General features: G+C 34.8%; 1 protein-coding gene across 13 annotated transcripts in view; it reads right to left on the bottom strand.

Moving 5' to 3' along the window:
- Gria4 (glutamate ionotropic receptor AMPA type subunit 4) overlaps positions 1-27234 on the bottom strand; it is a 334749-nt gene that overhangs the window by 204098 nt on the left and 103417 nt on the right. For all 13 annotated transcript variants that reach the window (XR_005733723.2, XM_005329082.4, XM_005329081.4 and 10 more), the window contains exon 4: positions 10601-10840. Coding sequence is in view for 12 of the 13 variants with exons in the window: in XM_005329082.4 (XP_005329139.1) it covers positions 10601-10840 (240 nt within the window). In the remaining variant the exon portion in view is untranslated. The remainder of the gene's footprint in view (positions 1-10600; positions 10841-27234) is intronic.

Genomic DNA, 27234 nt, shown 5'->3' with positions numbered 1-27234 from the left:
TCATTTGGTTTGCTATTCTACAAATTGTTAGGATGCAGTACATAGTTGAATTGTGTGGTAACAAATGTTCACAGTATCAGTGGCAGGTACCTATTCCAAAAGAAATGAGTACAATATAGGATAGATATTTGGCTAATGTTGTGATGGATCAGAAAAATATTCTAATTATCAGCTTGTCAGAAGCAAAATTCATGAAAAATAATTGTAATAAAAGTTATTACCCTGACTTCAAACAAGAATTTATCGATTTACAGGGTTTAAATACCAAGGCTTTCCAAAAGAATACAAGTAAGAGAAATGAGGGGAATCTATGTGCATGCTCACACATGTAGGTAGCACCTCTTTCTTTCCTATAATTTTGGAATTACTTCTAAAAACATAAGATAATTTTCTATTTAACACAGATGAACCTTATTAAACTACATAAAATTTACAGCGTAGCCTCTTTATGAAAATCTGTATAAATCTGTATACATATTGAAAATATTTCCCATGAGCCAAGTATATCTGGCCCACTGCCCATCTTTGTATGGCCTGTGAGGTATGAATAGATTTTGCATTATTATGTTTGGAGAGGGGGCAAAAGAATAAAAAAGTTTCATGGCACATTAAAATTATTGAAAATTCAAATTTCATCATCTGCAAATAGATTTCTTTTTAAAACCCAGTTAGAGGGGCGTGCAATGGTGCACACTTATAATCCCACTGACTCAGGAGGCTGAGGCAGGAGGATCACAAGTTCAAATCCAGCCTCAACAACTTAGTGATACCCTATCTCAAAATTAAAAATATATAAAAAAGAATAATGTAAGGGGTTGGGGATGTGCCTCATTAATCAAACACCCTTGGGTTAAATCCCCAGTACAAAAAGAACAAAAACAAAACAAAACAAAACAAAAAACAGGCATATTAATTTATGTGTATGTATGTGTAAATGTTTTGATTTTTACTTTTGTGGGGGTTGAACCCAAAACTTTATATAGGTAAGCACTATACCACAGAGCTACATTTCTAGCTCTCCCCTTTTAAAAAAAAAATTGAAGCTGGCTTCAAACTTGTGATTTTCTTGCCTCAGCCTCCCATTTAGTTGGGGATTTGGGCATGTACCATTATTCTCAGCTTGCATCTGTGTATATTCCTGCTTTAAACTATAACATCAGAGTTCAATAGTTGTGACACAAACCATATCGTCTTCAAGGCCTAAAATAACTACTTCACAACCCTTTGCAGAAAATTGATGGACCCTGATCATCATTTCTCTCTCATTAAGGTACAACAAACATGATGTAGGCTTCTTGAAATGCATTAGAGTATATTGGGCAAAGATTGATAGTTGATTGATAGAGGTGGTTGAGTCCAATTCTATTACTCACCACTAAGTGGCTTTGGGTAAATTATTTAAACTCTTTCAATCCTAATTTTCTTGGGAATTCAATAGAATAATACTTCTATTTACCTTTAGAGCTTTGGGAGAAATAAATATGTAACCCACAGAGTACCCAGAGCATCATGGTAGTGTGAATGTTGAAGGTGGAAAGACAGCAAAAGAGACATTTAGAAAATGGGAACCAAAAGAAAGCTTGAGAAGCTATGTTAGTATTGAAAAAAATGTAGACCTTGAGACAAAAGGCATTGCAAAGGGAAGGGCTCATTACATAGTCTAAAACTATTTGTTTACTGGGAAGATACTAAAGATTCTAAAGTATTTTGCATTAAAATATATCACATGTACAGTAATGGATTTGTAGACCTACATCAAGAAATTGACAAATCTATGACCAAGGTGAAAAGATTTCCTTGGACCTTTCTCAATTCAACCAAATAGTCTGAAATGTAATAAAGATGTAGGAAATTTGAACAAACATATAAATTTTTTTAAATAGTGGATAACATAATTACCTCATCATAATTTGAGCATAATTATATTTAAGTTATAAGGATGAGCAAAAAAGACCATCATACTATGCAGTATATTTTTCTGTCTTCAAAAAAAAAAAAAAACAAAAAACAAACAGAAAACCACATTACTCACCAATATATATACGTATCTTAGTTATAGTTAAAACAATCCAGAAATACAAAAGAAACCTTAGAAACTTAATGGTCTATGTTCTGTTAAGTTTACTTAGCTACATGTGGATGCAGTGCAGACTTAGTAATATAAATGAAGTCTTCTCTGCATGCATGACTTACCCGTCTGTACCTCATCAGTCACAGGACAGTTTTGGAAACTGAACCTCTGCAACATGCATTTAACATATAAATTATATAGAACCTTTTTGCCAAAAATTAGAAAATAAATTTTCTTCTTAAGTATGCATGAAATATTTTAAAATTTGACCATATGCTGGGATATAAAGAAATTCCCCAAAAGTTTCAAAGAATTATGGTCATAGAGACCACATTTTCTGGCCAGAAATTCACATGAATGCATTTTATGGATCTTAACAAATGTAACATAGAAAGAAAAGAAAAAAAATTCATAGCCTTAAACTCATAAAAGAAATGGAAGTACTGGCGAGAAAGCCCATACAGTGCAAATGTCTAAGTCATGTTTTACTAAAATGTTGAGGAAAACTTCATTTAAACATTCATATAAACTCATGTAGAAAACTGGAATATACGCTTTATTCTGAAATATACTCTAGAAGGACAATATAACCTCACTACACAGTTTGCAAACACATTATGTTATATCAAAACTATAGGTCACTGTGGAGCAGCATTCCTAGACAACATATTAGCTGGTAGCTCATCCTGCCAAGTCCAAACAAGATAGAGCTGAACACAGTACGGGAACCAAGAAGAACAGTCAGTTGATGCAGAACACTGAAGAGGGCCTGAGCAATGGCAGCAGTAATTAGAATAGAGAATAGAGGAAGCATTTAGGTTATTTTTAGGAGATAAACATTTGGCAGGACTGATGATTGGCTGGATATAATTATGCATGCACAAGGAAGAAAAAAAGGAATAAAGACATGCCTTTCTAGTATGTATGGCAGAGTGCCATCCTGGAAGATAGAGAATGTGCTCAAAGCAGCAAGTTTAAGGGGGCAGGTGGTTGACTGACTCTTGGAATATTGTTTTGAGATACAAATGGGACATCCAGTGGTTACTATTTAACTGAGTCTGGCCCAGGGGAGAGGGCTGAGTTCCAAAAACAGACTTTGAAATCATTGCTGCACAAATGGGACTAAGATTGCATGATTTACTCCTTCATATTGATTGAGAATGGCAATATTCAGGTTCAGTAAAATGTGATAAGACAGAGTTCCTGCCGTTGAAAACCTTAAAGAATCTTATGTGAAAGCATAGGATAAACAAAGCATTTGATAGAGAAAATACCAATGCTGTGGGAGCATACAGGAGGGAGTTTCACTCACGTGAGGATACATATGTGGGAAAAGACTTCTTGAGAGAGGATCGTGGGATGAATAGGAGTTACGCAGCAAAAATGTGTGCAAAAATGTTTGAGGTTACAGGAATGGCATTTTCAGTGCTGTTAAGGGAAGAGAGAGAACACAGGGTGCTCCGAATTTTTAAAAGGTCTATTTTCTCTGGGGCTTGGAGTTTCAGGATATCTGGCTTATGTGATGAGATGGGAAATGTAATCAAGAGACAGATTATGGAACATCTTTTAAGAACTGTGGACTTTATGTGAAGGATAATGAAGAGTCATGAAATGATTCTACTTAGGAATGTGACATATGTATTTTATATTTAAGAAGTTTACAGAGGAGGCAAAGTGGGTGAGGACAGAACCCAGAATTAGAAGGAGTAGTCAGAGGAAGGGAAGTCTACAAAGAAGAATAATTAAGCAAAAGTTAAGCCTTGGTTTGTTTCTTTATCATTTTAACATTTATGGTCAATGCTCATGTTTTTTAAAGGTCCATGTTCAATAAAATATTAATGAAATGACTTTGATTCATGATTAAGAATATTAAAATGATAAATATTTTTTGAGTTTAAGCACAAATGATTATAGTAGTATACCACTAATGATGATAACAATAAAAACAGAATAATAGCTATAATTTATATGGTGTTCACTCTATGCCAGGAACTTTGTGAATATTTTATATATAATTCATAGTGGCCAGTAGACTTGATAAAGAATATTATTCTTTTAGACTAGAAAACTGAAATCTAGTGGTGTTAGGGAATTTACCCAAGGTCAAACGTGTAATTAATGGTAAATTTGGTATTTGAATCTATGTATTTATTTGTAGTCTTATGACTGTCCTACCCTAACAACATTCCTCTATAGAACTAAAAATATCTCCCTGGACAAGCAAAATAGAAAATTTCTACTTCTATTTGGACATGCAAAAGATTGACAAGTCTGTCATAGCTTCAATCACAGGGAATTTACATATTGCATAGAAGAACTCTGTTTCCTTGCAACAAATAGTAAGTTACTGCTTTCCATAGCCCTGCTATCATACCCGTTATAATAACTAATTTATAAAGCACATTGTTGAGCAAACCTTATCTCTAACATAGGCTTTCCTCTGTAGGTATTTCAAATTTAATTGTGCATTACCATTGTACACATTTGTTTTATCTTTATAATAGAAAGAAAAATTCACCCAAGCAATCAGTCTAAGTTATATTGTTTTTTTTTTAAGAGAGAATGAGAGAGGAGAGAGGAGAGAGAGAGAGAGAGAGAGAGAGAGAGAGAGAGAGAGAGAGAGAGAGAGAGAGAGAATTTTCAATATTTTTTATTTTTTAGTTCTCGGCGGACACAACATCTTTGTTGGTATGTGGTGCTGATGATCGAACCCGGGCCGCACGCATGCCAGGCGAGCGCGCTACCGCTTGAGCCACATCCCCAGCCCCAGTCTAAGTTATATTGAAGCAATGTGTTCAATCACAGCTCTAAAAGGAAGATCTTTTTCTCCATATCTTCAGATCTTCAGAAATATTTTTTTTTTTTAAATGAAAAGCTTGTAAGGAAAGCATGAGTCATTTGTCAACTTACTACTTTAGAAATTCAGGGGTCATTTGAAACACAGAACTGGAGAGTAAGCCTCTACAGCCTATTTCCCTCAACTAATGGATTCTTCAGCAACATGATCCCACTCCTTAGCACGAAGACATGGCTAAGTAACTTAATTGATAGGTTCAGTGTATACTCAGGCTCTAGCCAAGTGAAAAATAGTTACACAAATATAATATTTTCAATGAAACCTTAAAATAGTCTAAATGAGAAAAAAAATCAGAACTTTGTTGTAATCCTATATATTTATTTTTAAAATTTGCTTGTTGTAATTTTGAAATTCCATGAGTGAGGGCAGAATCACCTTTTCAGTGGCTACAAAATGGTGGCTACAAAACCTCCACTGGCCTTATCCAGATCTTCTCATGTTTCTTATTTGTGACTGAATACTGACAATGAGAAGGAAATAGGAAAGGAAGAACAGCCACTCTGGAGGTCTGTAATTTACCTAGCACAAACATCCATGGAGGAGATATTTTCTATGCCAACCCTTCTGATGAACTAATGGAAGGCTTCCTGTACCTCTACTTCATCTCCAGAATTTCTCTATTCGGCCCACACCCGACTTATTTTGTTGCTACTTTTCTTGCTCTTTCTTCCTTTGACTACTTTTGTTATAGTATCTTACTATTGTTCTTTGCTCAATCCCCTTGTGTGGCAGTCCTATTAGAATTTCAGCACTCCTTCAGGTTAAATTGCGGTATCTACTCCAGAATGCTTCGCTCTATAACCAGGGACAGTGGTAGGTGGCAGGAAAGCATGCACCCCACCTTTCCTTTGCCTCCTCCCACCAGAGAAAAGGGATCGTATACATAACCCTCTTTATAAGGACATCAGCTGTTGTGTCTCCATCCCATTCACTCACCCCAATGTCCATTGTTCCCCTAACTAACCCAAAGTGGTAAAAATCTGTGGAAGCTAGGTTGATGAAACCAGGGAATACATGGTGCAGTGATCCAGAGGAGATGCTATGAGGGCAGTCAGGTCTGCCTGGCCTGTTTCTGATTGCTATTTCTTCCTCAGTTACAAGTGAGAATCTCCACACTCAAATCTTTCTTTGCTCTCCCACTTGCCTACCTGGAACCTCCAGGCTCAGAAGACAGAGTTCAGTGTTCTCTCCCTCCTGGTGGAATGGATTATCCTCATACTTGGCAACTGGCAGCAAGTAAACATTTGATTTGTCAGACTGGCTATGAATATAATAGAACTTTGTAAGCAAATATATCTGGATGAGTTATAAAAATTAGACTAAATCCTGATAGGTTCACTATAGCACCGATAACAGCCTGTGATTTCATGGAGATGAAGGAAAGTCCTCCTCTTTCTAGTGAGAGTTCTAGGATTTTTCTTTCTTTGGGTTGAGAAATAAGTTTACTTTTTCTGACCTAGGAAAACAAGGTTTAATATGATCAAGTATGAAAGTTAAATTATTCATCCATTCTTGGATAATACCAGTTGAGAATCTGAAAGACTCTTAATTGTCTTGACTCTATATGTCAATTGTTTTACTACCACTTTTAATTTTATTTTTAATAAGGAAAATGGGTCAGAGGAATTTTAAGTGGCACGATCAATGATAGATGTCTGTTGATGGATTATTAGCAAATGTTGTAATTAGGAATTGGAGATGGAAAGAATAACAGGAAGAATGGTGGCTACAAAATGTGTTGCAGACATTGAACACTCAAGGCCAGTTGGCAAGAGGAGTATGGCTACCTTGATCTACCCCACTTCACTCCTATCTGAGATTTTAAAGGAGCAGATATCAGTAATTTTACTTTAGTCTGAATTGATTTCAATATGTTATATTTCTCTGAGTTATCATCTCTGCCATCCTATCCTTCTGTATTACTCATGAATTAAAGTTCAGAGGGTTCTTAAGCATTTTATTAATCAGGGCTTTATAGAGAACAGAACCATTAGGAAACACAAACACACACATACACACACACTTATTATGAGGGATTGGCTCATATGATTATGAAGGCTAAGTAGTACCATAATCTACTCTGTGAAAGCTGGAGGCCCAATGGTATAGTATACATTCAAGCCTAAAGGCCTAAGAACCGAGAGCCAATGGCAAAAGTTTCCATCTAAGTCCTAAGGCCTAAGAATCAGGGAATGAATTGTGAGTCATGGTGTCAGTCTGAAAGCCTGAGAACCAGGAGTGCCAAAGTGTCAGCTCCAGCAGGAAGAGAAGATGGCCCTTCCTGAACCTTTTAGTTGTATTTGGGTTCTCAATGGATTTGATGACACTCACTCACAGGCGTGAGGGTGATCTTCTTTACTCAGTCTACCAATATAGATGCTAATCTTTTCTGGACATGCTCTCATAGACATATCCAGAAATAATATTTTACTAGTTATCAGGGCATTATTAGCCCAGTTAAGATGATGTGTGAAATTCACCATTACAGCACCCCTATCTAGTAACAGAAGAGAGAAGGAATCAGATTCTCAGTGTGCCTGAAATCATGTTGCTTATGTGCTTAGTATTTCATGTTCCCAGGGAAGAAGGAGAGGAGGGAAAAGAAAAAGGAAATCTGACAATCTAAGAAGAACATGGAGAAGAAGAGAACTGAAGAAAAGGAAAACAGGAAGGCTCTGGAGTGATTTATACAGACTTATTATTGAAGAATAAAATAAACCTAATTTAAAGGTATGTCATACCCTTTCTCTTCATTTGTTCATTTTTAGTTACTTAGATCTTGACTTATTCCAAAACAATTTAAGGAAGCATACAAATAAAAACATGTGTGCATAAAACACAAAACATAAAAATAAAATAAACATCTCCCTTTCCAAACAAGCATACTCCTCTGTCCATCTCCTCATAACCTCTTGCACTGGCTTTCCACTAGAATAGCAGCATATAGACTTTATCCCATCCAGAACATCATTTCCTAGGTTTCTGAAAACATATTATGTAATTCGTAGAATATATTTTTGTAAAAGCAACCCTAACAAGAAACAAAACAAACCAAACTAAACAAGCCAAAACAAGTCAAAGGAAATTTTCTTGCTTTGGCAAACATCTCTCTGCTACGAACAAAATTTATATAATGTTGCAATATATGATATTGGATAAAAATATTTAGCAAGTCCTGAAGTAACACCACAAGCCTCAAAAGCACTAATACACCTAGAACATTGAGAATAAAGCATTAAAGGAAACTCGGATTAAGCAAAATATGCAATCATTAGCCATCACAGATTCTATTAAAATTGCTGTCCATCATAACAAGTTTGGAAAATAGCAGTAGTGATCATTAGAATTTAATAATTTTAGGATTTTTTTCCTCATGATCTCTTCCTTAATCATAAATTTACCTTGTACCCAGATGCTAGAAATGGCCAAAAACACATCATAAACATTTAAGATTCTGGGCAAAGAGACACAAGTAAAAATAAATATTCCTTTGAAAAGATCTATTTCAAGTGAGAAAAATAGCCACTTTTCATATTATATATATTTAAATAATGTCCTTTTTTGCTTGATAAAAAGGACATCATATTAATTAAATTTGAAGAAATGTTCAAGGTTTCCATTACCAGAAAATCAATTTAAAACCCCAAATTTTCTAAACATTTACGTTTAAATTTAAATAAGAATATTATCTTGATCAACATTATAGTCAACATTTTTCATGGTAAGAAAACACATTTAATTCATGAAACATTCTTCTAGATGATTTTTAAAAAATTTTGGCTCTCTATTAACTTGATCAAAAGTATAGCAAATTAATAAAAATGAATTATATAATCTGTTATTAGGACCCACTTATTGTCAAGCACTTCACTTAATTCATTTTATGTTTATCTCATGCTTATCAGGGTATTACTATGCCAGAAATAAAAGGTAAAAGTGTAATGCAATAAAATAACTGCTAGAGTTGTACAATATAATAGTTATTGAAGAAACACACTTTTGGGGAAGAAAAGATATGCAAGATATAACTTGCATGTTCACTAAGTTATTTTCTAACTGAAAAAATATTAAGCACGAAGAGATTTGGCAATTTCACTCATAGTGAAATATGCTATCTTGTACAATGTGTTTCCTAATATCCTTAAGATTTTTAATTACTAGAAAATAATGGCATGTGGTATGGCTAGGTTCCCTTATATCCAGAGAGAAGTAAAAGTAGGCTGCAAGTTTATAGAAAGTATAATGATGATAGTTTTTTGAGCTTGTTTCTGAAAGAGAAAATTACCAAAAATCCTAATACAAGGAATGTACTAGGAATATTATAGGTATGACATCTAAATGATATACTGCTTCTGTCTAATTAAATACCTAAGTTTTAGGGATAAAGATGAATTCATTTAATGAGTTCATCTCTGAGTAACAGAAATGATACTTTGGATCTTTGAAGGTGGATAACACACACAAAAGATTTATTTTGCTTTTTTATTGTATTTTTTTTTTACAAGGGAATAAAGACATTTATTGTCTTTACTCTTTAAATAGAATTCTATTGAATGATGTTCTCAAAATATTGCCTGTTTCAACTTTTATTATAACTTCTCATCTTCTTGTAACTTTTAAGTCTACAGGAAAAGGACTAAATACAAAACCCAATCCCTAATGTTCACTTTTAAGTATAATATTTTGCTATGATTCTAGTCAATAAATAAAAAATGAACCTGAAAAAAAATATATATAAACTCTGTAAGTTATGCCTGCAGGTGAATCCAACTATCAGACATTGTACAAAAATGAATGGATTGTCAATAGTGTTGGTTATTTACCTTGTCTCTCCAACACAAAATCATGACTATGTAATCAAGTTTCCATGAAAACCTACAAGAACAGGGTATGGAGAACTTCTGGATAGCTCAGCATATGGAAATTCCAGGAGAGGGGTGTGCCCAGAGAGATTATGGAAGCCCCTGGCCCCATGAACCTCTTCCATTTGATTGTTTATTTGTATTCTTTGTAATATCCTTTAAAGTAAGTGTGTAAACACAGGAAAAATGATTTGTGGAATTCTGTGTTTTCCTGGCAAAGTGACTCAACCCAAGAAGGGGTCACGGGAACCCTGATGTGTGGCTGTCAGTCAGAAGCACAGGTAAAATAATGTGAAATTTGTGGTTGGCTTCTGAAATGGATGGGACTGAAGTCTCAACCTGTTGAATCTGATGTATTTCCAGGTACATAGTATCAGATCCAAACTGAATTACAGGAAGCCCTTCTGGTGTCTGGTGGAAAATTAGTCAGAATTGTTGTTTAGTGTGTACATAAAAACCTCTGCATATTTTAGTGACCAGAGGTCACAAAGTATTCTGTGTTGGTTATTGTGTGATTATAGGAAAAGCACCTTAGTTTATTTTTCCTATCCACATAGTTACCTTAATTTTAATAAATTTATAGATCATGGTATTCTTATAAGTATTTTTTTGTGGATTGTAAGAATATTTTTCTTTTTAGTTAGAAGTTTCTCCCTAGAGTCAAGGTAAAAATTCTGATAATACACATCAACTATTTTCTGATTTTAGGAAAGTTAAAGATCAACACATTTTGCTAAATCCCACAAGTGATAGGAGGCCATTTCACAATAAAAGTGAATTTCCTTGAGAGAGTAAGGTATTAGGACTTACCCCTGTCTGTGTCATACAGGAAGACAAAACAGTTCCATTCATAATGATCCAGCAGACTCAGGAGTGCTCCTCGCAATGAAGGTCTTAGCTGCAGCACAAACTGGCTCTCCCCCTCAGTAGGGAAACTTGGTGTGATGAGGGAGATGTGTAAGGCGCTGCAGAACGAAGTCAAGGTATGTACTGACCTCTTATCATAGAGTCCAAAAATGGCAAATACTCCTCTAGAATACTGGGAACAGACTGGAAAAAAAAAAAAAAACAAACACAAAATATTAGCATACTTTAAAATTGTTGACTTTGTATCTACATCCTACAAAATTTAAAAATCGCTGAATCATTGAGATGTTAGCAATATAATACAGAGTAAAATTAAAGTGTTCAATTAATTAATTTTTTATTCTTGTACGAAAAACCGTGTATTGAATAAAGCTGATCTGATTGAAAAGTCCTCTATTAAAAAGCCCTTTTGAGGGCTGGGGTTGTGGCTCAATGGTAAAGCACTTGCGTAGCACATGTGAGGCCCTGGGTTCGATCCTCAGCACCACATAAAAATGAACAAATAAAAAGCCCTTTTGAATTAAAGGAAAATTTGATTAAAATGAGGTAATATATAGCCTTCTGTTTTAATGTGGCAGATCCTATGGTAGAGATTTTAAGTGTGATAAATCCAAATGTTTCTCTATACTTTTTCTGTTGCCTGAAAAATATAATGAACTTTTGGAATTTTTGAGTATTAATTGAAGAAACCTTTAAATTATCTTCTTCCTAAGCTATATGCTTATCTTCTCTATTCTTGGATTGGGCAACATTTGTTGACAACTAAATTGTTATGTTTTTCTGCTTTTGTAATCAGTTTTACTTTTATCACAACCTTAGAACTGTATCATTTTTGAAAATAGAAGTTGGATTTTTGGGAAAGTCACTCTTAGGATATCTGAGTGGCTTAGTGAATCTGGGCGAACTGCATAGCTATAGCACAAAGACAAAGCAATTCTAAAACCCATTAGACCAAGCCTGCCTGAGGAAGAGAAGCAGAGGCAAAGCAGTGCATGACTTCCCCTGCCTTTCTGCACCCTCTGGTTGTTACAAGGACAATGAGGCAACATCACAGAACAACTCTGCTCTATTCCTGTCCAATATATTTTGCTCACTCTTGACATGGCTGATTTCAGGAACAAACTTGGGTGACTTTTTCTGTTTTTTTTTTAAAAGGCATAGATCTAAAATAGGGGATCCCTGTTTTTGTGTTCACACAGAAAAGCAAGAATGGATTCCAAATTCTTATAATTCTCCTTGTATGGCTAACTAACACTCATATTTCTCTTCAGTTTATACAGCTAGCTTAAGAAGTGCTATAAAATTTTTGTGTTTGGACTTTAGTTGCTAGTTTTAATTGTTAAATTTATTATGAAGCCTAGAGCATCGGATAAGCTAAAGGTACTTTTTTTAGTGGAAGTTTATTATGATATAAATAAATTTTTCTTAAAACAGGCTCTTGTAAAAATTATCTTAACAGTATTTAAATCTATTTTGTACAGTATTTGGGTTTTAGGAAATTATGAAGCATAATTTTTTTTTATTTTAACATTTTTTTATTGGTTGTTCACAACATTACAAAGCTCTTGACATATCATATTTCATACATTAGATTGAAGTGGGTTATGAACTCCCAATTTTACCCCAAATGCAGATTGCAAAATCACGTTGGTTATACATAATTAAATGCAGATAATTTACTAAAACCTAGAGATTTTTCTTTCATTCTTATTTATCATGCCTCTTGAAATTGCAGAAAGAGTCTAAGCATTCTAATTATGACATGTATTAGAAATGTTATTTATATTTTGGAAAAACTGAAGCCCACATAAAGGACCCAAGTCTATATTCAACTGGACAAGAAAAGGAAGAATTGACATTAAGATGGAGAAGAAGAAAATTTTGCTAAGTTCAAATCTTAATATTATCACTTATAAGCCAGATGATTTGGAGTAAATTATCTTATTTGCATTAACTATGAATACATAATGTGGAAAGAATTAAATGAGAATATGTAAACTTGCTATCATGAGGTCATATGCAGCAATTAGTAAATGGCAGATTTTAACACAAATTGCATGCATTATTATAGTTTAAGTATTTCTGTTGTTTGATAAGAAAGTAAAAGTAATCGAAGATAAATTACTAAAGTTGATCTAAAGTCAAGAAAGGAGATTTCAGAGTCTATATAACAAATGTCATTTATTTTGGTAGTATTGTAGAATTTATGAAGAAGTCTATCAAAAAATCCAGTCTAATTATATGAATTAGAATTTGGAACTAGAATCAGGAACTAGAATTTGATCACATGGGTGGATTGACCAATTAGGAAGGCTTATTCTGACAGTATGACTGGCTGTAGTTTCTTGCAAGATACAAGGATCAATCATAATTTAATCATTAGGCATTTTGAGGTTTAGTGTGATTCATTTCTTGTAACTTAAGCAATCCAGTAAATCATTGGCAGGATCAAACTCTGACTTCACGAATACCCCACCAAGGCTTTGAGTGTATTATGCAAATGCTGTGCATATAAGTTATAATCTAGAGTTAGTAAGCTCTTTCATATTTTCTTGTTGTCTGGATTTTCATGCAAATTGTGAGTCTACTTTTAATCTCTACATGGTAAATAATCTGATTCAGTTAATTCATTTGTTCATTTGTTTTGGGGTGACAACCACTGAACTCAGAGTCTCATGCATGCTAGGCTGGCATTCTATCACAGAGCTATCCTCCCATCCCCAGGTTAAAAGGTTTTTATTTTACTCTACTGAATAAAGTAAAGTCAAAGAGCATTAGAATTCAAATCTAAGATTCTGGCTTTCATTTAGTACTGAAAGTACACATAATCTTTAACACTTGTTCAAGAAAATGTAAGCAAACAGGATTCACAAGTCATATACATTAACTTGCTCATGAATAGAAAAAACATTTGCACAATCTTGTCTGCTATGGCATTTTAAAACCATACTATGCGGACTGGGGATGTGGCTCAAGAGGTAGCACGCTCGCCTGGCATGCGTGTGGCCCCAGTTCAATCCTCAGCACCACATACAAACAAAGATGTTGTGTCCACCAAGAACTGAAAAATAAATATTAAAAAATTCTTTCTCTCTCTCTCTTAAAAAAAAAAAAAACCAAAAACTGTACTATGCTTTGTATTCCTCACAGTGTTTTACTAGGAATCATAGGAGGTCCCCAAAAGAATCTGTACAGCTCTCCTTAGGCCCTGTTGGACAAAATAATAGCATCTGTGGCCAAAGCTGGACCCCCTTCCTTGGTGCCCCTCTCACCTCTAAAATACCTAACAGCAGTTCTGCTTTCATCTTTTAAAAATATTAAGCAACTGCCTATGTACAATTTTATATATAAAAAGTATTAAGTACCAAATAAAGTTCAAAAGCAACTAATATGCTATGCAAAAAGTCCCTCTACTGCTTATTCCTATTATAGTTTTCAATCTAATCTTTACGGCTTCCCACTTTTCTGCTGCTCACTATATTACTTATTGCAGTTTACTCTTCTGGAACTCAACAAATTTAATATTTTCTGATATTTAATCACCTTTTATCTGTCTTCATTTGCATCATCATACATATCTATTTTTCTCTTTTTCATAGCTATCTGCCATTCTGCTACTATTTTTTATACTTATTTTGAAAATACACTAATGTCTCAGACTACATAACATTGATTTTGGATGTATTCTGTCACTCACATTTTATTTTCCCTCTGCAAATTTCTAGTCATAACATCATTCTTTCAATTTTTTATTTTTGCTATTTAATCTCAATCCAAGGCTTGGCGGGTGAGGGTTATTGAGTTTTCTGTGCCTGAGAATAGGTCGCCATTCAAACGTTCAGTGTTATTATCTTCATGTGACACCCTGAACAATGTTTTATTTGGTCCAATAGTTTCAAATTTTAAAGTATAATTATTTCCATATTTATTATTATAATCTAGCTTTGAAAGCACTCATAAATCAAAATTTTGTTGGTCATCTCTTATGCCATCTCTGGTTGCTTAGCATGCAAATAATTGTTCAAACAATGGAATTTATTAAACAATACAAAAGTACACATAAGTTAATGAAAATAAACAAGGATAAATATAATTGTGGTCAGAATATATAAAAGGAAAACAAACTGAATTTTAATGTTTTCACATAAAATGACAAAATAAGGCAGAATTAATGCTTAGTCACTGAGTAGATGCAATGATATTAGATTGATATGTATTTTGGGATACAAACGCTAATCAGGATAAAGCTTTCAATGAACTAATCCAATCATAATTTTAAGTGCCTACTCTATATTCTGCTTCACTAATGAGATCACTTGGATCATGTATTATGTAAATAAACACATAATATAAACACATGAAAAAATCCATTCATCTTTCACCTGATGGTGTCAATTAATTATGTCTTCTCATCAGATAATCACCCAGTTTCACTCCAGATGCCATATTCCAGATGCTTAACTAAGTCAAATTATTATATAATTTGTGACTTGTAGCTCTATATCACATACAAATCAATTGGCATGGTCTTAGCTCGGTATGTCCCTACCTGTGGCACACAATCCCAGAGGTGTGCTGAATTCAGTATGCCCACTGCAGAGTGGCACAGTGGTCCGAAAGAACTCAGTCCACTTCTCCTTTATCTTCAATTTTCCTCCCCTTTCTCTAACTCTTTCTTAAACTTAATTCTTTCATTTTTTTACAAGAATAATACAACTTTTTAACCCTATGCCCTCTCTTATAGCCTTTGCAGTCCCTTTAATTGAAGGAATTTTATATTCAGTTTTTTTAATTCATGTGATGCCTACACTTCTCAGCCACCTAAACCACTCTCATCAATTTTGTTAAATGACCCAATATATCCTAAATCTTTGACTTTTGCTCCTATATTTCTAGGATTCTCTGCTGTGTTTGATATTTGTGGAAACTTCTTTTAAATTTTTCCTTGCCTTTGGTTCCCAGCACCACAGCTATTCATCTGATATCTGGGCATTTCTTGCTCTCTGCTCCTTTATGGGTTGTGCACCTTATAATTTTCTTTTCTCTACTCACCTCTTCTTTCTAAATACATATTTCTGTGAACTCATCTAAATCTTTGGCTTTAGATGTGCTCATGATCCCCCAGTATGTGCTCATGATCCCCCAGGTTGTACCATCTACTTCAAATCCTTCCTTTGAACTACACAGATCAGTATGTCTAATTGTCTTTCACCACTTGGGCACAATGGTTTGTGACTGCTCTATTAACATAAAACAGTGATTATATGTGACTTCTGAGACTATGACTGGTCCTTCTGTGGGGATACATGATCTTTGTATCTAGCTGCCATACTGTCAGGAGAACTACAGGTGATATAAAGAGGTCCACGTGTTAGGTAGTAGGAACCAAGAACATAGCAATGTCCTGGGTTTTCTTTAAACTACTTTTAAGGAAAATGAATTTTTGAGAGCCACAGTCAAAAGGGCCCCAGCAAACTTCCAGCTGATTGGCTCACCGTGGCCCCAGCAACCTTCCAGCTGCCAGCTGATTGGCTCCACTGTGGTGATGCTCATTGGGCTATTTCCCGCCCTTTCACACCACGGAGCTGCTCACTGGGGGACTCTTTTGGTTCCGCCCACGCGACCCAGCCAATCAGCTTCAAGAGCAGGAGGAGTCGGGGTTGAGAGGCTCCTGGGAAGCTGGTGGTGGCAGTTGGGCTCTGAGGGAATTCCTGAAGAGCTCGTGTGGTGCGGCTTGTGTGTGTGTGTGTGTGTGTGTGTGTGTGTGTGTTCTAAAAATAAAGTTCGTTTTTGCCTCATGAATTGTGCCCAGCCAGACTGCGGCAATGAATAATCAAAAAAACGTATAGAAAAATAACAGGTGCACAAACCTTGAGTATAAGCAGGTAGAAACAAAAGGAGCTGATTAAGAAACATGTCAAGAAAGAAAGATCAGTGGAACTAACTCCTGATAGGGTCTATTGGGGTCATTGTAAAGATAGGATTTATTGTCATTGGCTTTTCAATGTATTTCAGAAGAGAAATTTCTTTAGTTGTGCAGGTGCACTAAGGTAAATTCTATCAGGCAACTGACCCCAATACACACATTAAAATAGGTTTGACTTGTAGATGAAGCCTCCTTGAATAAGATGGTTACCATGACAGTTCCAGAGAAGACCAGCTATAATCAAGACCTCCACTGCCAGAGAGAAAGAGGAGCTGAAGATCTGATTGGCAAAGGGTGCAGAAGGTTCTCAAGGCAACTCTAAAACAGCAATAAATTTGGAAACAGCACTGTTTCCTCTGTGGTTCTCTGCTTAGAGAAGACTCACTCTTCCATTTGAGAATGTTTTTTTGCCTAAGTCTTATGTTACTTTCACTTTAATTCTAGTAATAAAATTATATTCCTTGGCTTTTCTTGTTTGACTTTAACTTTCCTTTTGTCAGGACACAAAAACTAAGCTTTGTAGCTTCAGCTGTGACCTACTCTCCTGTGACACATGTAGAAAGGCATCAAGACACCTTGTCCCTCAGTCATTGCTAGGTTCTCAATTTACAGCTAGACGTAGCCTGAAAGTGACAGATGCTCCAGCCTCCATTTAGCAGCTCTAGCTAATGTTTTATGAAATAAAGACTAAACCTTGCCCTATATATAAAGTCATGATCAAAAGAAATTATTGAGGCTCACACCTCAATCCCAGTGGCTCTAGAAGCTGAGGCAGGAGGATTGCAAGTTCAAAGCCAGCCTCAGAAACCTGGTGAAGATTTCAGCAACTTACTGAGACCCTGTCTCAAAATAAAATAAACAAACAAATAAATAAATAAATAAAAGCGCTGGGCTCAATGGTAAAGTGCCTCTGAGTTTAATCCTTGGTACAAAAAAGAAAGAAAGAAAGAAAGAAAGAAATATCATTGCTATTATTTTAAACCACTAATATTGAGATTGGTTTGTTATATAAAAGTACAAAAAAACCTATATTTGTACAGTACTTAGGAATAAGTGTAGACATAGTATACATTCAACAAATATTTTGTAGACAAATTAATGAGTGTTGTTTGAAGTATGTATAGTTTATGCTAATTCATATCTCTCCCAGAAGGACACTATCTACTGAACTCCTCAAGTTTTTAAAATTCTTCTTCCCCCTCCCACTCTTTAAGACATTCTATATTCTATACTCATTTTAGTTATTGCTCTTGAGTGTTATATTCATACTTGATACAAAATTATAAATTTAATAAAGGGTCCACACTATCTGAATAATATTTAAAAGGACTTTTAAATATTTTAACCTCAGACTTTACTCTCTTGTTACACATTGTTGTTTTTCAGTGTTACAGCTTCACGTTTAATCATTTTAAACATTTTGCAGCCTCTTTCAAGTATTTCTATTTCTGAAATTCTTGCATCCTACTTTGTATATGTTCCAATTTTTGTTCAAGGGGGATAGCAAATATTTGCTTTATAATTTTGAATTAGGATCTAATTTTTAATAAAGCTCTGTAAGAATTTTAAAAAGCCTGTTTTTCTGAAATAGTTCTACAAAATAGTTTTTCATTTACTTCTTCTAATTATTCTGATGTGTTTGTATGTGCTATATGTGTTTGTGCGTGTACATGTGTCTATGAATTTCTCAGTTTATGGGTTCCTAAAAATGTACATAGTATAAATTTTTGAACAGAAAACTCATGTGACAGCAGATCAATATATAAAAATTATCAAAAGAAACTATCATATTTTCCATGCAGAACACAAGGCAATCCAAAAAGTTTCTGGGTTAACTTTCTAAAACAAACAATTCTAATTGCTTTTATTAAGTATGTTTATGTTACAATGTCAAAAACTTATGGAGCTAAAAATCTTTGCAGCCTATGTTTCAAAGATACTGTGATCTAAGGTCAGAATTTCATTCAACTCTATATTGGCAATACCTGTGTATATAATTATCAATTTTCATTGATCAAGAAATTTCATTTTCCAGCAAACTTCCCCCAATTTCCTAAGAATGCATCAGTGGCTCTTCCTCTTGTGTCATAATGCTCCATGAACATGAATTTCTAAAAATCTCAATTTCCTCAACTATAGTTTTCATAATTATTTTGATGTTATCCATCTTTAGGAATAACCATGAGTTTCTTGAGAGTCTTATTCATCTTATATTCTCAAGAGATACATTTTTTGAAAGTACAAGAAAATAAACTTCATATATTATCATTTTCTCAGAGACTCTATTACTTCATTACTATCATTATATTGTAATAAAAATCACTTTCTCACCTTCTTACATACCAAGTTTATGCATGCTAATATGATTAGCCATTACATGTCTCATAAATATTTATAAACATTTTAACTTATTATAGCAACAATTGTTGGGCATTATTATTACCAATTCCTGTCTATTATACTGTAAGGCAGAAATGTACTAGTTTCGGATACCACTAGAAGAATGTGTTGAGTTAGCAAGCAAAACCTTGAGGAGAAATAGGCAAGTTAAGAAAGAGGAGGCACAGAACATTTACATTCCTAAAACCATGACAGTGAGGTAAGGTGAGAACAAGGTTGAAACTAGGTTAAATAGGACAGATCTCTGCATGGATTGAACTGCCTAGGTTCCCTTCCTGATTGTCATAATTTTGAGGGTTTTCCTCATATTAATGATATTTTACTAATGCAAGTGGTAGTTAGGACAACATATGAACTAGCAACTACATTTTCAAGTTACCAAAGAGGATTTTGAGATAAGTTTGTGCACCAGACAGAGGTGATCTTTGAAGACTGTAAATTAACAGCCTGGCTCTGGTATGCTAGTTGGGTACTGGAGATCTGTTCTTCCCTCCTGTGGATTAGTCATTGTAGGAAGAGTGGCTGTTCTGTGCTGATCTGCTCCCTCACTTGCTGTGCCTTGTGGCCATAACAACATGGATAGAAACCCAAGAATTAACCCACCTCCTACTATGATGGCTTTAGCAGGTTGACTCAATTTGTTACCATCTGAAGCCTTGAACGCTCTTCCTAACCTTTGTTGACACCTAAAAGTGTTAGAATAATTGGACAGAGGGCTACAAAATAACAATGACAACATACTTCTTTTACATAGATGTTTATATTTTACGAAGGACTTTTACATATATCCACTTATTATGATAATTATTCTGTTATCATCATCATTTACATTTTTAAGAAAGAACTTCATTTATTTGTGAAAGAAAAGATAGGTTATGGAAATTGATACAACATTTCAAATTACTCATTTTAGAACTACTGTGCTCTTCTTAGGTAGATTATAGAAATTTAAAAAAAAATTCTGGTATTAAAAGGCTTAATGACTTATTTATTCCCTTTTTAAAAAAAAATTCACTGTATCTATAGCAACAGAAACATGACTAGAGTCAGCAGCTGGAAAATGTGTCATGATGATGGAATCAATAAAAACTAGAAGCACTCTAAGTACTATGAGAGAGTTGACCCAGAATTAGCTGTGTGACACATGATCAGTTTGTGCCTGGAAATAGGAGGAGAAAGAATATTAGAAAAAGACAAAGGTGCCGGGCTCCATGATGCACACCCTTAATCAGAGGGGCTCTGGAGGCTGAGGCAGGAGGATCGCAAATTCGTAGCCAGTCTCAGCAAAAGTGAGGCACTAAGCAACTTAGTGAGACCCTGTCTCTAAATAAAATACAAAATAGGGGTGGGGATTTGGCTCAGTGGTTGAATACCTCTGAATTCAGTCCCTAGTATCCCCATCCCCTCCCCGACAAAAGGCAAAGGTATTAAAAGGGGAAGGGAGGGGAGGAGGGAAGGAAGGATAGTAGAATGAAACAGATATTATTATTGCTGTGTGTATATGTGACTGTATGACCAATATGATTCTGCAACCCGTACACTCAGAAAAATGAGAAATTATATCCCATCTGATTCAAGTGTATGATATGTCAAGGCCATTGTAACTAATTAAAACAAATAAAAAAATTTTAAAAAACACACAAAAAAACACTTTAAATTGCCTTTCGCCTTATATAATTTGTATAGTGTATATAGGGCACATTTACCTAAAAAGTGTCATTTTATGACCTAAGATAGCAGGAGTTCCAAGTTTTTACAGTGCATCTGAGGTAGGGATCACCAGCTGGAAACCCTGACTCTAGAGAAGATGAGGAAGATGAGTTTTACTTGTTCCTCCCCGTTTTTTTTTTGTTGTTGTTGTGTTGTTTGTTTGTTTTGGTATGAACACTCAAGGTGAGGTGTTTACTATTCCTAAGCTGCAGCCTCCATTCCCCTTTACTATCACCATGCTACCAAAGGTATTTATGATTCCTGTAAATATTTTGAATTTAGACGATAAACCTTTGGAGCTTTCAACATAAAAACAACTGTTTCTTACTTGAGGGAAAACTGCAAAAGACAGTGTAAAAAGTGTGTTTGGCAGTGTTTCTTCCTTGCATCGTAGAAAAAATACACAGCAATTTTTTTTAAAGGCAATATCGATTTGACATTTCCATTCATTCTCTTATTCAACTAATGCTTATATACTACCTAGTTTATTTCAGTCACTGTGCTAAGCATTTGGAAGAAAAACACATTTCATATAATATTCCTACTAAAAAGAAGTTCACAGTCTAGTGGAAAAGACTGAGATAGGAACTGATATTCCAAGATGTAAATATTTAATGATAGACAGGAAATTAGGAAGCACAGAAAAGGAGTATTCACAAAAGTGGAGGCTGGCAGGAGAAAAGCATACCTGTCTATGAAGGTGGGGCTGAAGAACAGTGATTAAAGACAGAAGCCAAAAAATAGGACACTGTAGTAAACCCAGAACAAGATAATAACGGGGCAAATCAGAGCAAATGTGATAGGCACAGGGTATAGAGGCTGAGTCTGTGAAATATTTAGGAATTAAATAAGAAGAATTTAGTAAAATGGGCAATGTATGAGGGCAATAAATAAGGAGGAAAATAAAGATGAAAGGTTTGGTTTTCATCTTTGGTGAATGAATGGATAGCAGCTGCTGCACATTGGGTGATATCCAGGAAACTTGGGAAGATTTACTTGGATATTATGAGAGAAGTACGGGTTACTAGGTATTTAAAAACAATGAATTTCATTTCGGATATGAGTTTCAGGTTTCAGGTGTCTAAGAGGTAATTGCATATAATATGAAGTGGAACTAAAATAAATAAGTTAAATATGTATTTTTAAGGAAGTGGCTATAAAATTCAGTGTAAGATTCAGGAAGAATGTTCAATGAAACTCTTATCTGAGGAGGGGAATGTGGGAAAAAATAATTTCAAAATTATAGCAGAGTAGGAGGCTTGACAGATGAAATCAAAGAAGTAGAAGTTTCCAGAGTAAAAGCTCAAAAGTATCAAATGTTATAGAGAAAATTTTGCAAATTTGCATCCAAGGATCTATTTTTTAATAAAATAAATAATATTTTTAATAAAAACTCCACAAACTCTCTGTTAAACTTATGAAGTTATCATTAACATAATGTATATTTAAAAGTAGTGTACGCATATGGGATGTTGGATCACATAGATGACCACTTTGAAATAGAGAAATACTTTGGGATTTCAGCATTTCCATTTTTTTTTATTAGAATCACATTTAAACAATTTAAGGGACACACGGTGTCTAGATGTATTAAAGAACAAAATTATAACAATTGTTTAAATGAAAATATGGTGGGGGGAAGATGGGGTCATCACATGGTCTCCTGGTTTAGGTACAAAATAGACAAAAATCTTTCACAAAGCAGTCAACATACCATGCACTTTTCAAACATGTATATAGATGTCCTGTCATAGTACAAGGCAGCTTTTATGAGATAATTAACAATATGAGTAATAGAAAATTCTTGTAATACATTCTTAGGTTCACCATTCCATCAATTTGATTAGATATCAAAAATTGAAGATTATGATCCAAAGGAATATAATCTTACAGAATATCCAATTAGTATGTTTGTGTGTGTGTGCGTGAGTGTGCATTAGATGCACAGCTGGTATTTCACATCAGCAGGTTCTTCACTCACAGACTCAGGCAACTGTGGTGGTGTTAATTTTTGATCAAAAATATTTGGAAAAGATTGTGTCTGTACTGAAGAGCTATAGACTATTTTTTTCTTGTCATTATCACATAAAAATAGAATATAATAACTATTTACACAACTTTACATTGTACTATGTACAGTAAATAATCTAAAGATCAATTAAAGGGTATGGGAGGATGTATATAGCTTATATGTAAGTGTGCCAGCATTTTATATAAGAAACTTGAGCACCCCAAAATTTTCTTATCCACAAGGGATTTTGGAATCAATTACTGGATGCTAAGGGACAACAGAGATTTGAGCATGTTTCTAGATTAAGGGAATGAGATAGATAGGGAGATGGGATACAGAACAGGGAAGACATATTAATTAGGCAAACTCCAAATGACAGAGTACACATGAGCAAGGGTAGATATAAGATTGACCTTGAATGAGATATGCAGGAGTATGGGAGATGCCACATTCCAAAGACTTCATACATCAAAAGATTAGATAAGATGTGTGTGGGTTTATAACTTTTGCAGCTGTACCAACCTAAGGGGCAAAGTAGTAGCAATGAGATTTGATGTTTGAAAGTAATACATATTTCAAATAGTTACAAGAAGTAGGAGAGGAAGTTAATGAATAACACACAAAGCAGCTTTTTCCATCATAAGGATGAGGTCTATTTTATATAGAATTTTATCTAACGTAACACATGCCACACAATAATTTGTATATGGTAAAAGTCCTATAAATAATTATTGAATGAATAACAAAACAAGAAAAAGCATAATTTTTTTGGTATGTGTTTGTGTATGTGTTAATAGCACCTAAATCTACTCTTCTGGCACATTTTCAATATATAATACAATATTACTAGCTATGCTCGTCATGTGTACTTAGACTCATTCATACTACATAACTGCAAATTTGTACCCTTTGACTTATTTTTCTACATTGCCTCACCTTTTCTTGCCCCTAGTAACCATCATTTTTGGTTTTTGACTACTGTAATCATGTACATCTTAAACATATACAGTAAAACTAAATAAAACTAAACTAAGGTGAATGGGTGAATATTGGCATGTTATAAGATTTGAGGATGTGAATTGACAGTGGAAACACCTTAGAAATTCACGATTATCTGCCAGCACAGTGTAAGGATGGTGACTAAAGGGAATAACTGAGGAGCTGGTGTCTAGGAGTTCACCCCTTTCCTTCTTCAAGCACACTTATCTCTTGGCTTCCTTAGCAGCACATTTTCTTGAGTTTCTTCTTGTCTGACAGCTTATAACCAGTTTCCTTTGCTTGCATCTTCCTGTCCAACCAATCTTTAAATATTGAAATAGGACTTCCTCTGCTATACTCCTTCTTTAGGTAATCTCATCCATTTTTACATTTTTCAAAGACTTCCATAAACCAGGCATATTGGTGCACACCTCTCACCCCAGTGGCTGGGGAAACTGAGGCAGGAGGAGTGCAAGTTCCAGTCCAACTGGAGCAGTTTTGTCTCAAAATAAAAATCAATAAAGGTTGGGAGTATAACTCAGTGGAAAAGGGCCCTTGGGTTCAATCCCCAGTACTGAAAAAAGAAAAAGGCTGAGGAGGGAGGATTATATAAGCTCATGTGCTGGAGACCAGTCTGTGCAATGCAATGAGACCTCACTTCAAAAACAAAAAGCAGCTGGGTGCAATGGTGCATGCCTATAATCCCGGCAGCTCAGGAGGCTGAGGCAGGAGGATCTTGAGTTCAAAGCTAGCCTCAGCAATAGTGAGGCACTAAACAACTCAGTGAGACCCTGTCTCTAAATAAAATACAAAATAGAGCTGGGGATATAGTGGTTGAGTGCCCCCGAGTTCAATCCCTAGGACCCAAACAAACAAATAAAAAAGCAAACAACTACAAAAAGCCATTTTTTAAATAAAAAATCTATGTTTCCATGGTTAATACCTTTAGTCTTGGTTCATAAAACATTGATTTCACACTCTTATTTAAACTCAGCTTCTTGTCATATTTTAGGGCCTTTGCACAAGCTGCTGCTCTGTCCTGCCTGATTTCCACGTGGCTGGACTTCTCACCATTCTTCTCTCAGCAAAATTTTCAAATTCAGAGAGATTCTGAATGATTCCTCCATGTAACCAGGCTCACACACCTTCAGTCACTTTCCACCATGTGACTTTGTTTCATTTCCTTTGCTTCACTATCTGATTTGTTTCTTTCTTTATCTATTATCTCTAGGATAATGTATGTTTCACAAGAAGAAGTAACTTGACTACCTTGTTCTCTAAACTTGGCCCTAAACTTGGCACATGGCAAGTTGTGAGTATTTGTGGGATGAATGAAATAATTGTTTCTGAAAGGAATAATGAAGGAGGAGAGATGAGGAGGGTGTGGAGTGACTGGCTGGAAGCCACAGAAATCTACTTTCAGGTCCCTGAGTTGATTCTGGCAATTAAAATTTTCTGTTTTTACAGTGAGTTCAAGCAATTTATTCTTGGTCCCTATGTGTATTCTCCCTTCTCATTCGACCATGCATCAACTCACCAGTAGTTTTTAATTAAAGCTCAGTTTCTGAACATTGCCAGCTATTATGACATAGACATTTAATGATTCCTACTGAGAAAACCAATTATAATCATAACTATGTATTAATTGTTTAACAATTTAAACTCAAGTAATGAGACAATCTTATTCATAGTTGACAAAAACATGCCTTTATATTTTATGGGTTATTTTTTTTTTTAACCAGGGTAACATTATATTGCCATTTTCAGACACTTAATTTTCCCTGGTTGGAACTTGATGAGGTTGTCGGTGAATTGGCAGCACAGAGATTGGAGCAGAGATTGAAATGCTATTAATTCCAGGTCTTGCAGCCTCTCTCCGCCCTCTCCCTGTAGTCCCCTGGTCTTGGATGTCCTCCTGGACTGTTCTCCACTCTGTATTTATCTAACGGCTCTCTGTTGATTTTCAGAATCCTGCTATTTACCTTTCTTTTAAAAGAAACCTTATTACCCACCTGGGTTTTAAAACTAATTTCTCTTAAAACACTAACATTTTATTGGAAAACTTTACAAAGTCAGGCTCTATGAAGCATTTTCCTCCTCTCTCTGATTATTTGATGTTCAAATGATGAGCTCCTCATGTTCAGATTTGAAAAGGCTCAATCAGACGATGGATAAAGCATGCTGGGGCCAGAATTCATTAATTTATACCCTTAAGGCATTATCATAGGTTATTAATATGTAAATGCTAATTTTCTTAGAATTCTAAATGGTGGTTAGCTACAGTACATAAAGTTACTGAAGCTAATCACCATCAATGACAAGTTGAAATGCAAATTACACAAAAATATTTCACTTTAATTATATCACAATTAAGCACTTTAAGTTTCTCAGATGTCTTTTCTAAAGCTGCCCCTGGACAACACCATCCAAGATGACAATGAGATCCCATCAAGAGCTGCACTTGTACAGCCCTGCTCATGCTCCCTTCAGCTTTATGACATCTCAGCTAAAAAGCACATTGCAATTCTAAATTAAACTAATTGAGAGCTCAGTAAAAATATACAGGCTTGTTTGCACATTTCTTTCCGGAGTCAGGCCATCATAATGGAAACACATGGCTCATTTTCCTTCCAAGGCCTATAAAGGAATAAGCAGAAGGCTATTTGCAGTGCTCAGCACGAGAAGCAAGATTCCATTCAGTGCAAAGATGGCTTCCTTGGCAGTAATTTGAAAGCTGCAAAGATCACATCATTCTTTTATACTACTAATATATAACCATAAAAGCTCCAACAAGTGAGCCCTTGGAAAGAAAGAAGGTGAGAAAAGAGGAAAAAACAATTTCTAAAAAGCACCTATATTAAAACAGGTGTGTCTGCTTCTTTACTGTCAACTTGCAATCATGGAGAACCAAAGTACAGTATAGAAAAAAGGCACCTAGGGATTTACTGTTTAGCACTCAATGATTGGGAATATATTTTTACCTGTAAGTGGGTGCTTAATGGAAACATTTGATTCATCATCTATATTTTATACTCTCTAACTGAGTTGCCTAATTACAGTAAGATTCTTTTTATGCTAGAAAAACACTTTTTCACGGGTCTAAATAACATGTTGAAAGCTTTCCTTCATCAAAGGAGACACAGCTATCTTCCTAAAAAGCATTTAAATGCATTTTGGAAGTAGATAACATCAATTAAAAATGGAATAGAATAATATTTGGGCAGATATTTGAGTGGGTTTTGGAAACAACTGTTCTCATGAATATTACATTTCCTGAATAACTGAACTGTCATCATTTATTTTGGATATAGAATTTTGTGACATCTGTTTAACATCTATTTGTACCTTTAGATATATCTCGTTGGTAACAAGGACTATGATTGCTTTAATCAGCTTTTTCTCCTCCAGCATCCACCATAGGCTTGGCACATAGTTGGTAGTAAGTAAATATGTGCTGAATGAATAACTGAGAAAATGGAGGCAAAGAAGTGGTTATGTGTGAAAACCACTTGAGACTCGTGAAGGTATTTGACCTAATTAATTCACTGAATG

Source organism: Ictidomys tridecemlineatus, chromosome 4 (genome assembly GCF_052094955.1).
Source record: "Ictidomys tridecemlineatus isolate mIctTri1 chromosome 4, mIctTri1.hap1, whole genome shotgun sequence".
In the NCBI taxonomy this organism is placed as follows: domain Eukaryota; kingdom Metazoa; phylum Chordata; class Mammalia; order Rodentia; family Sciuridae; genus Ictidomys; species Ictidomys tridecemlineatus.
The sequence above is the reverse complement of the archived record's forward strand: the minus strand, read 5'-3'. Positions and strand labels throughout refer to the sequence as shown.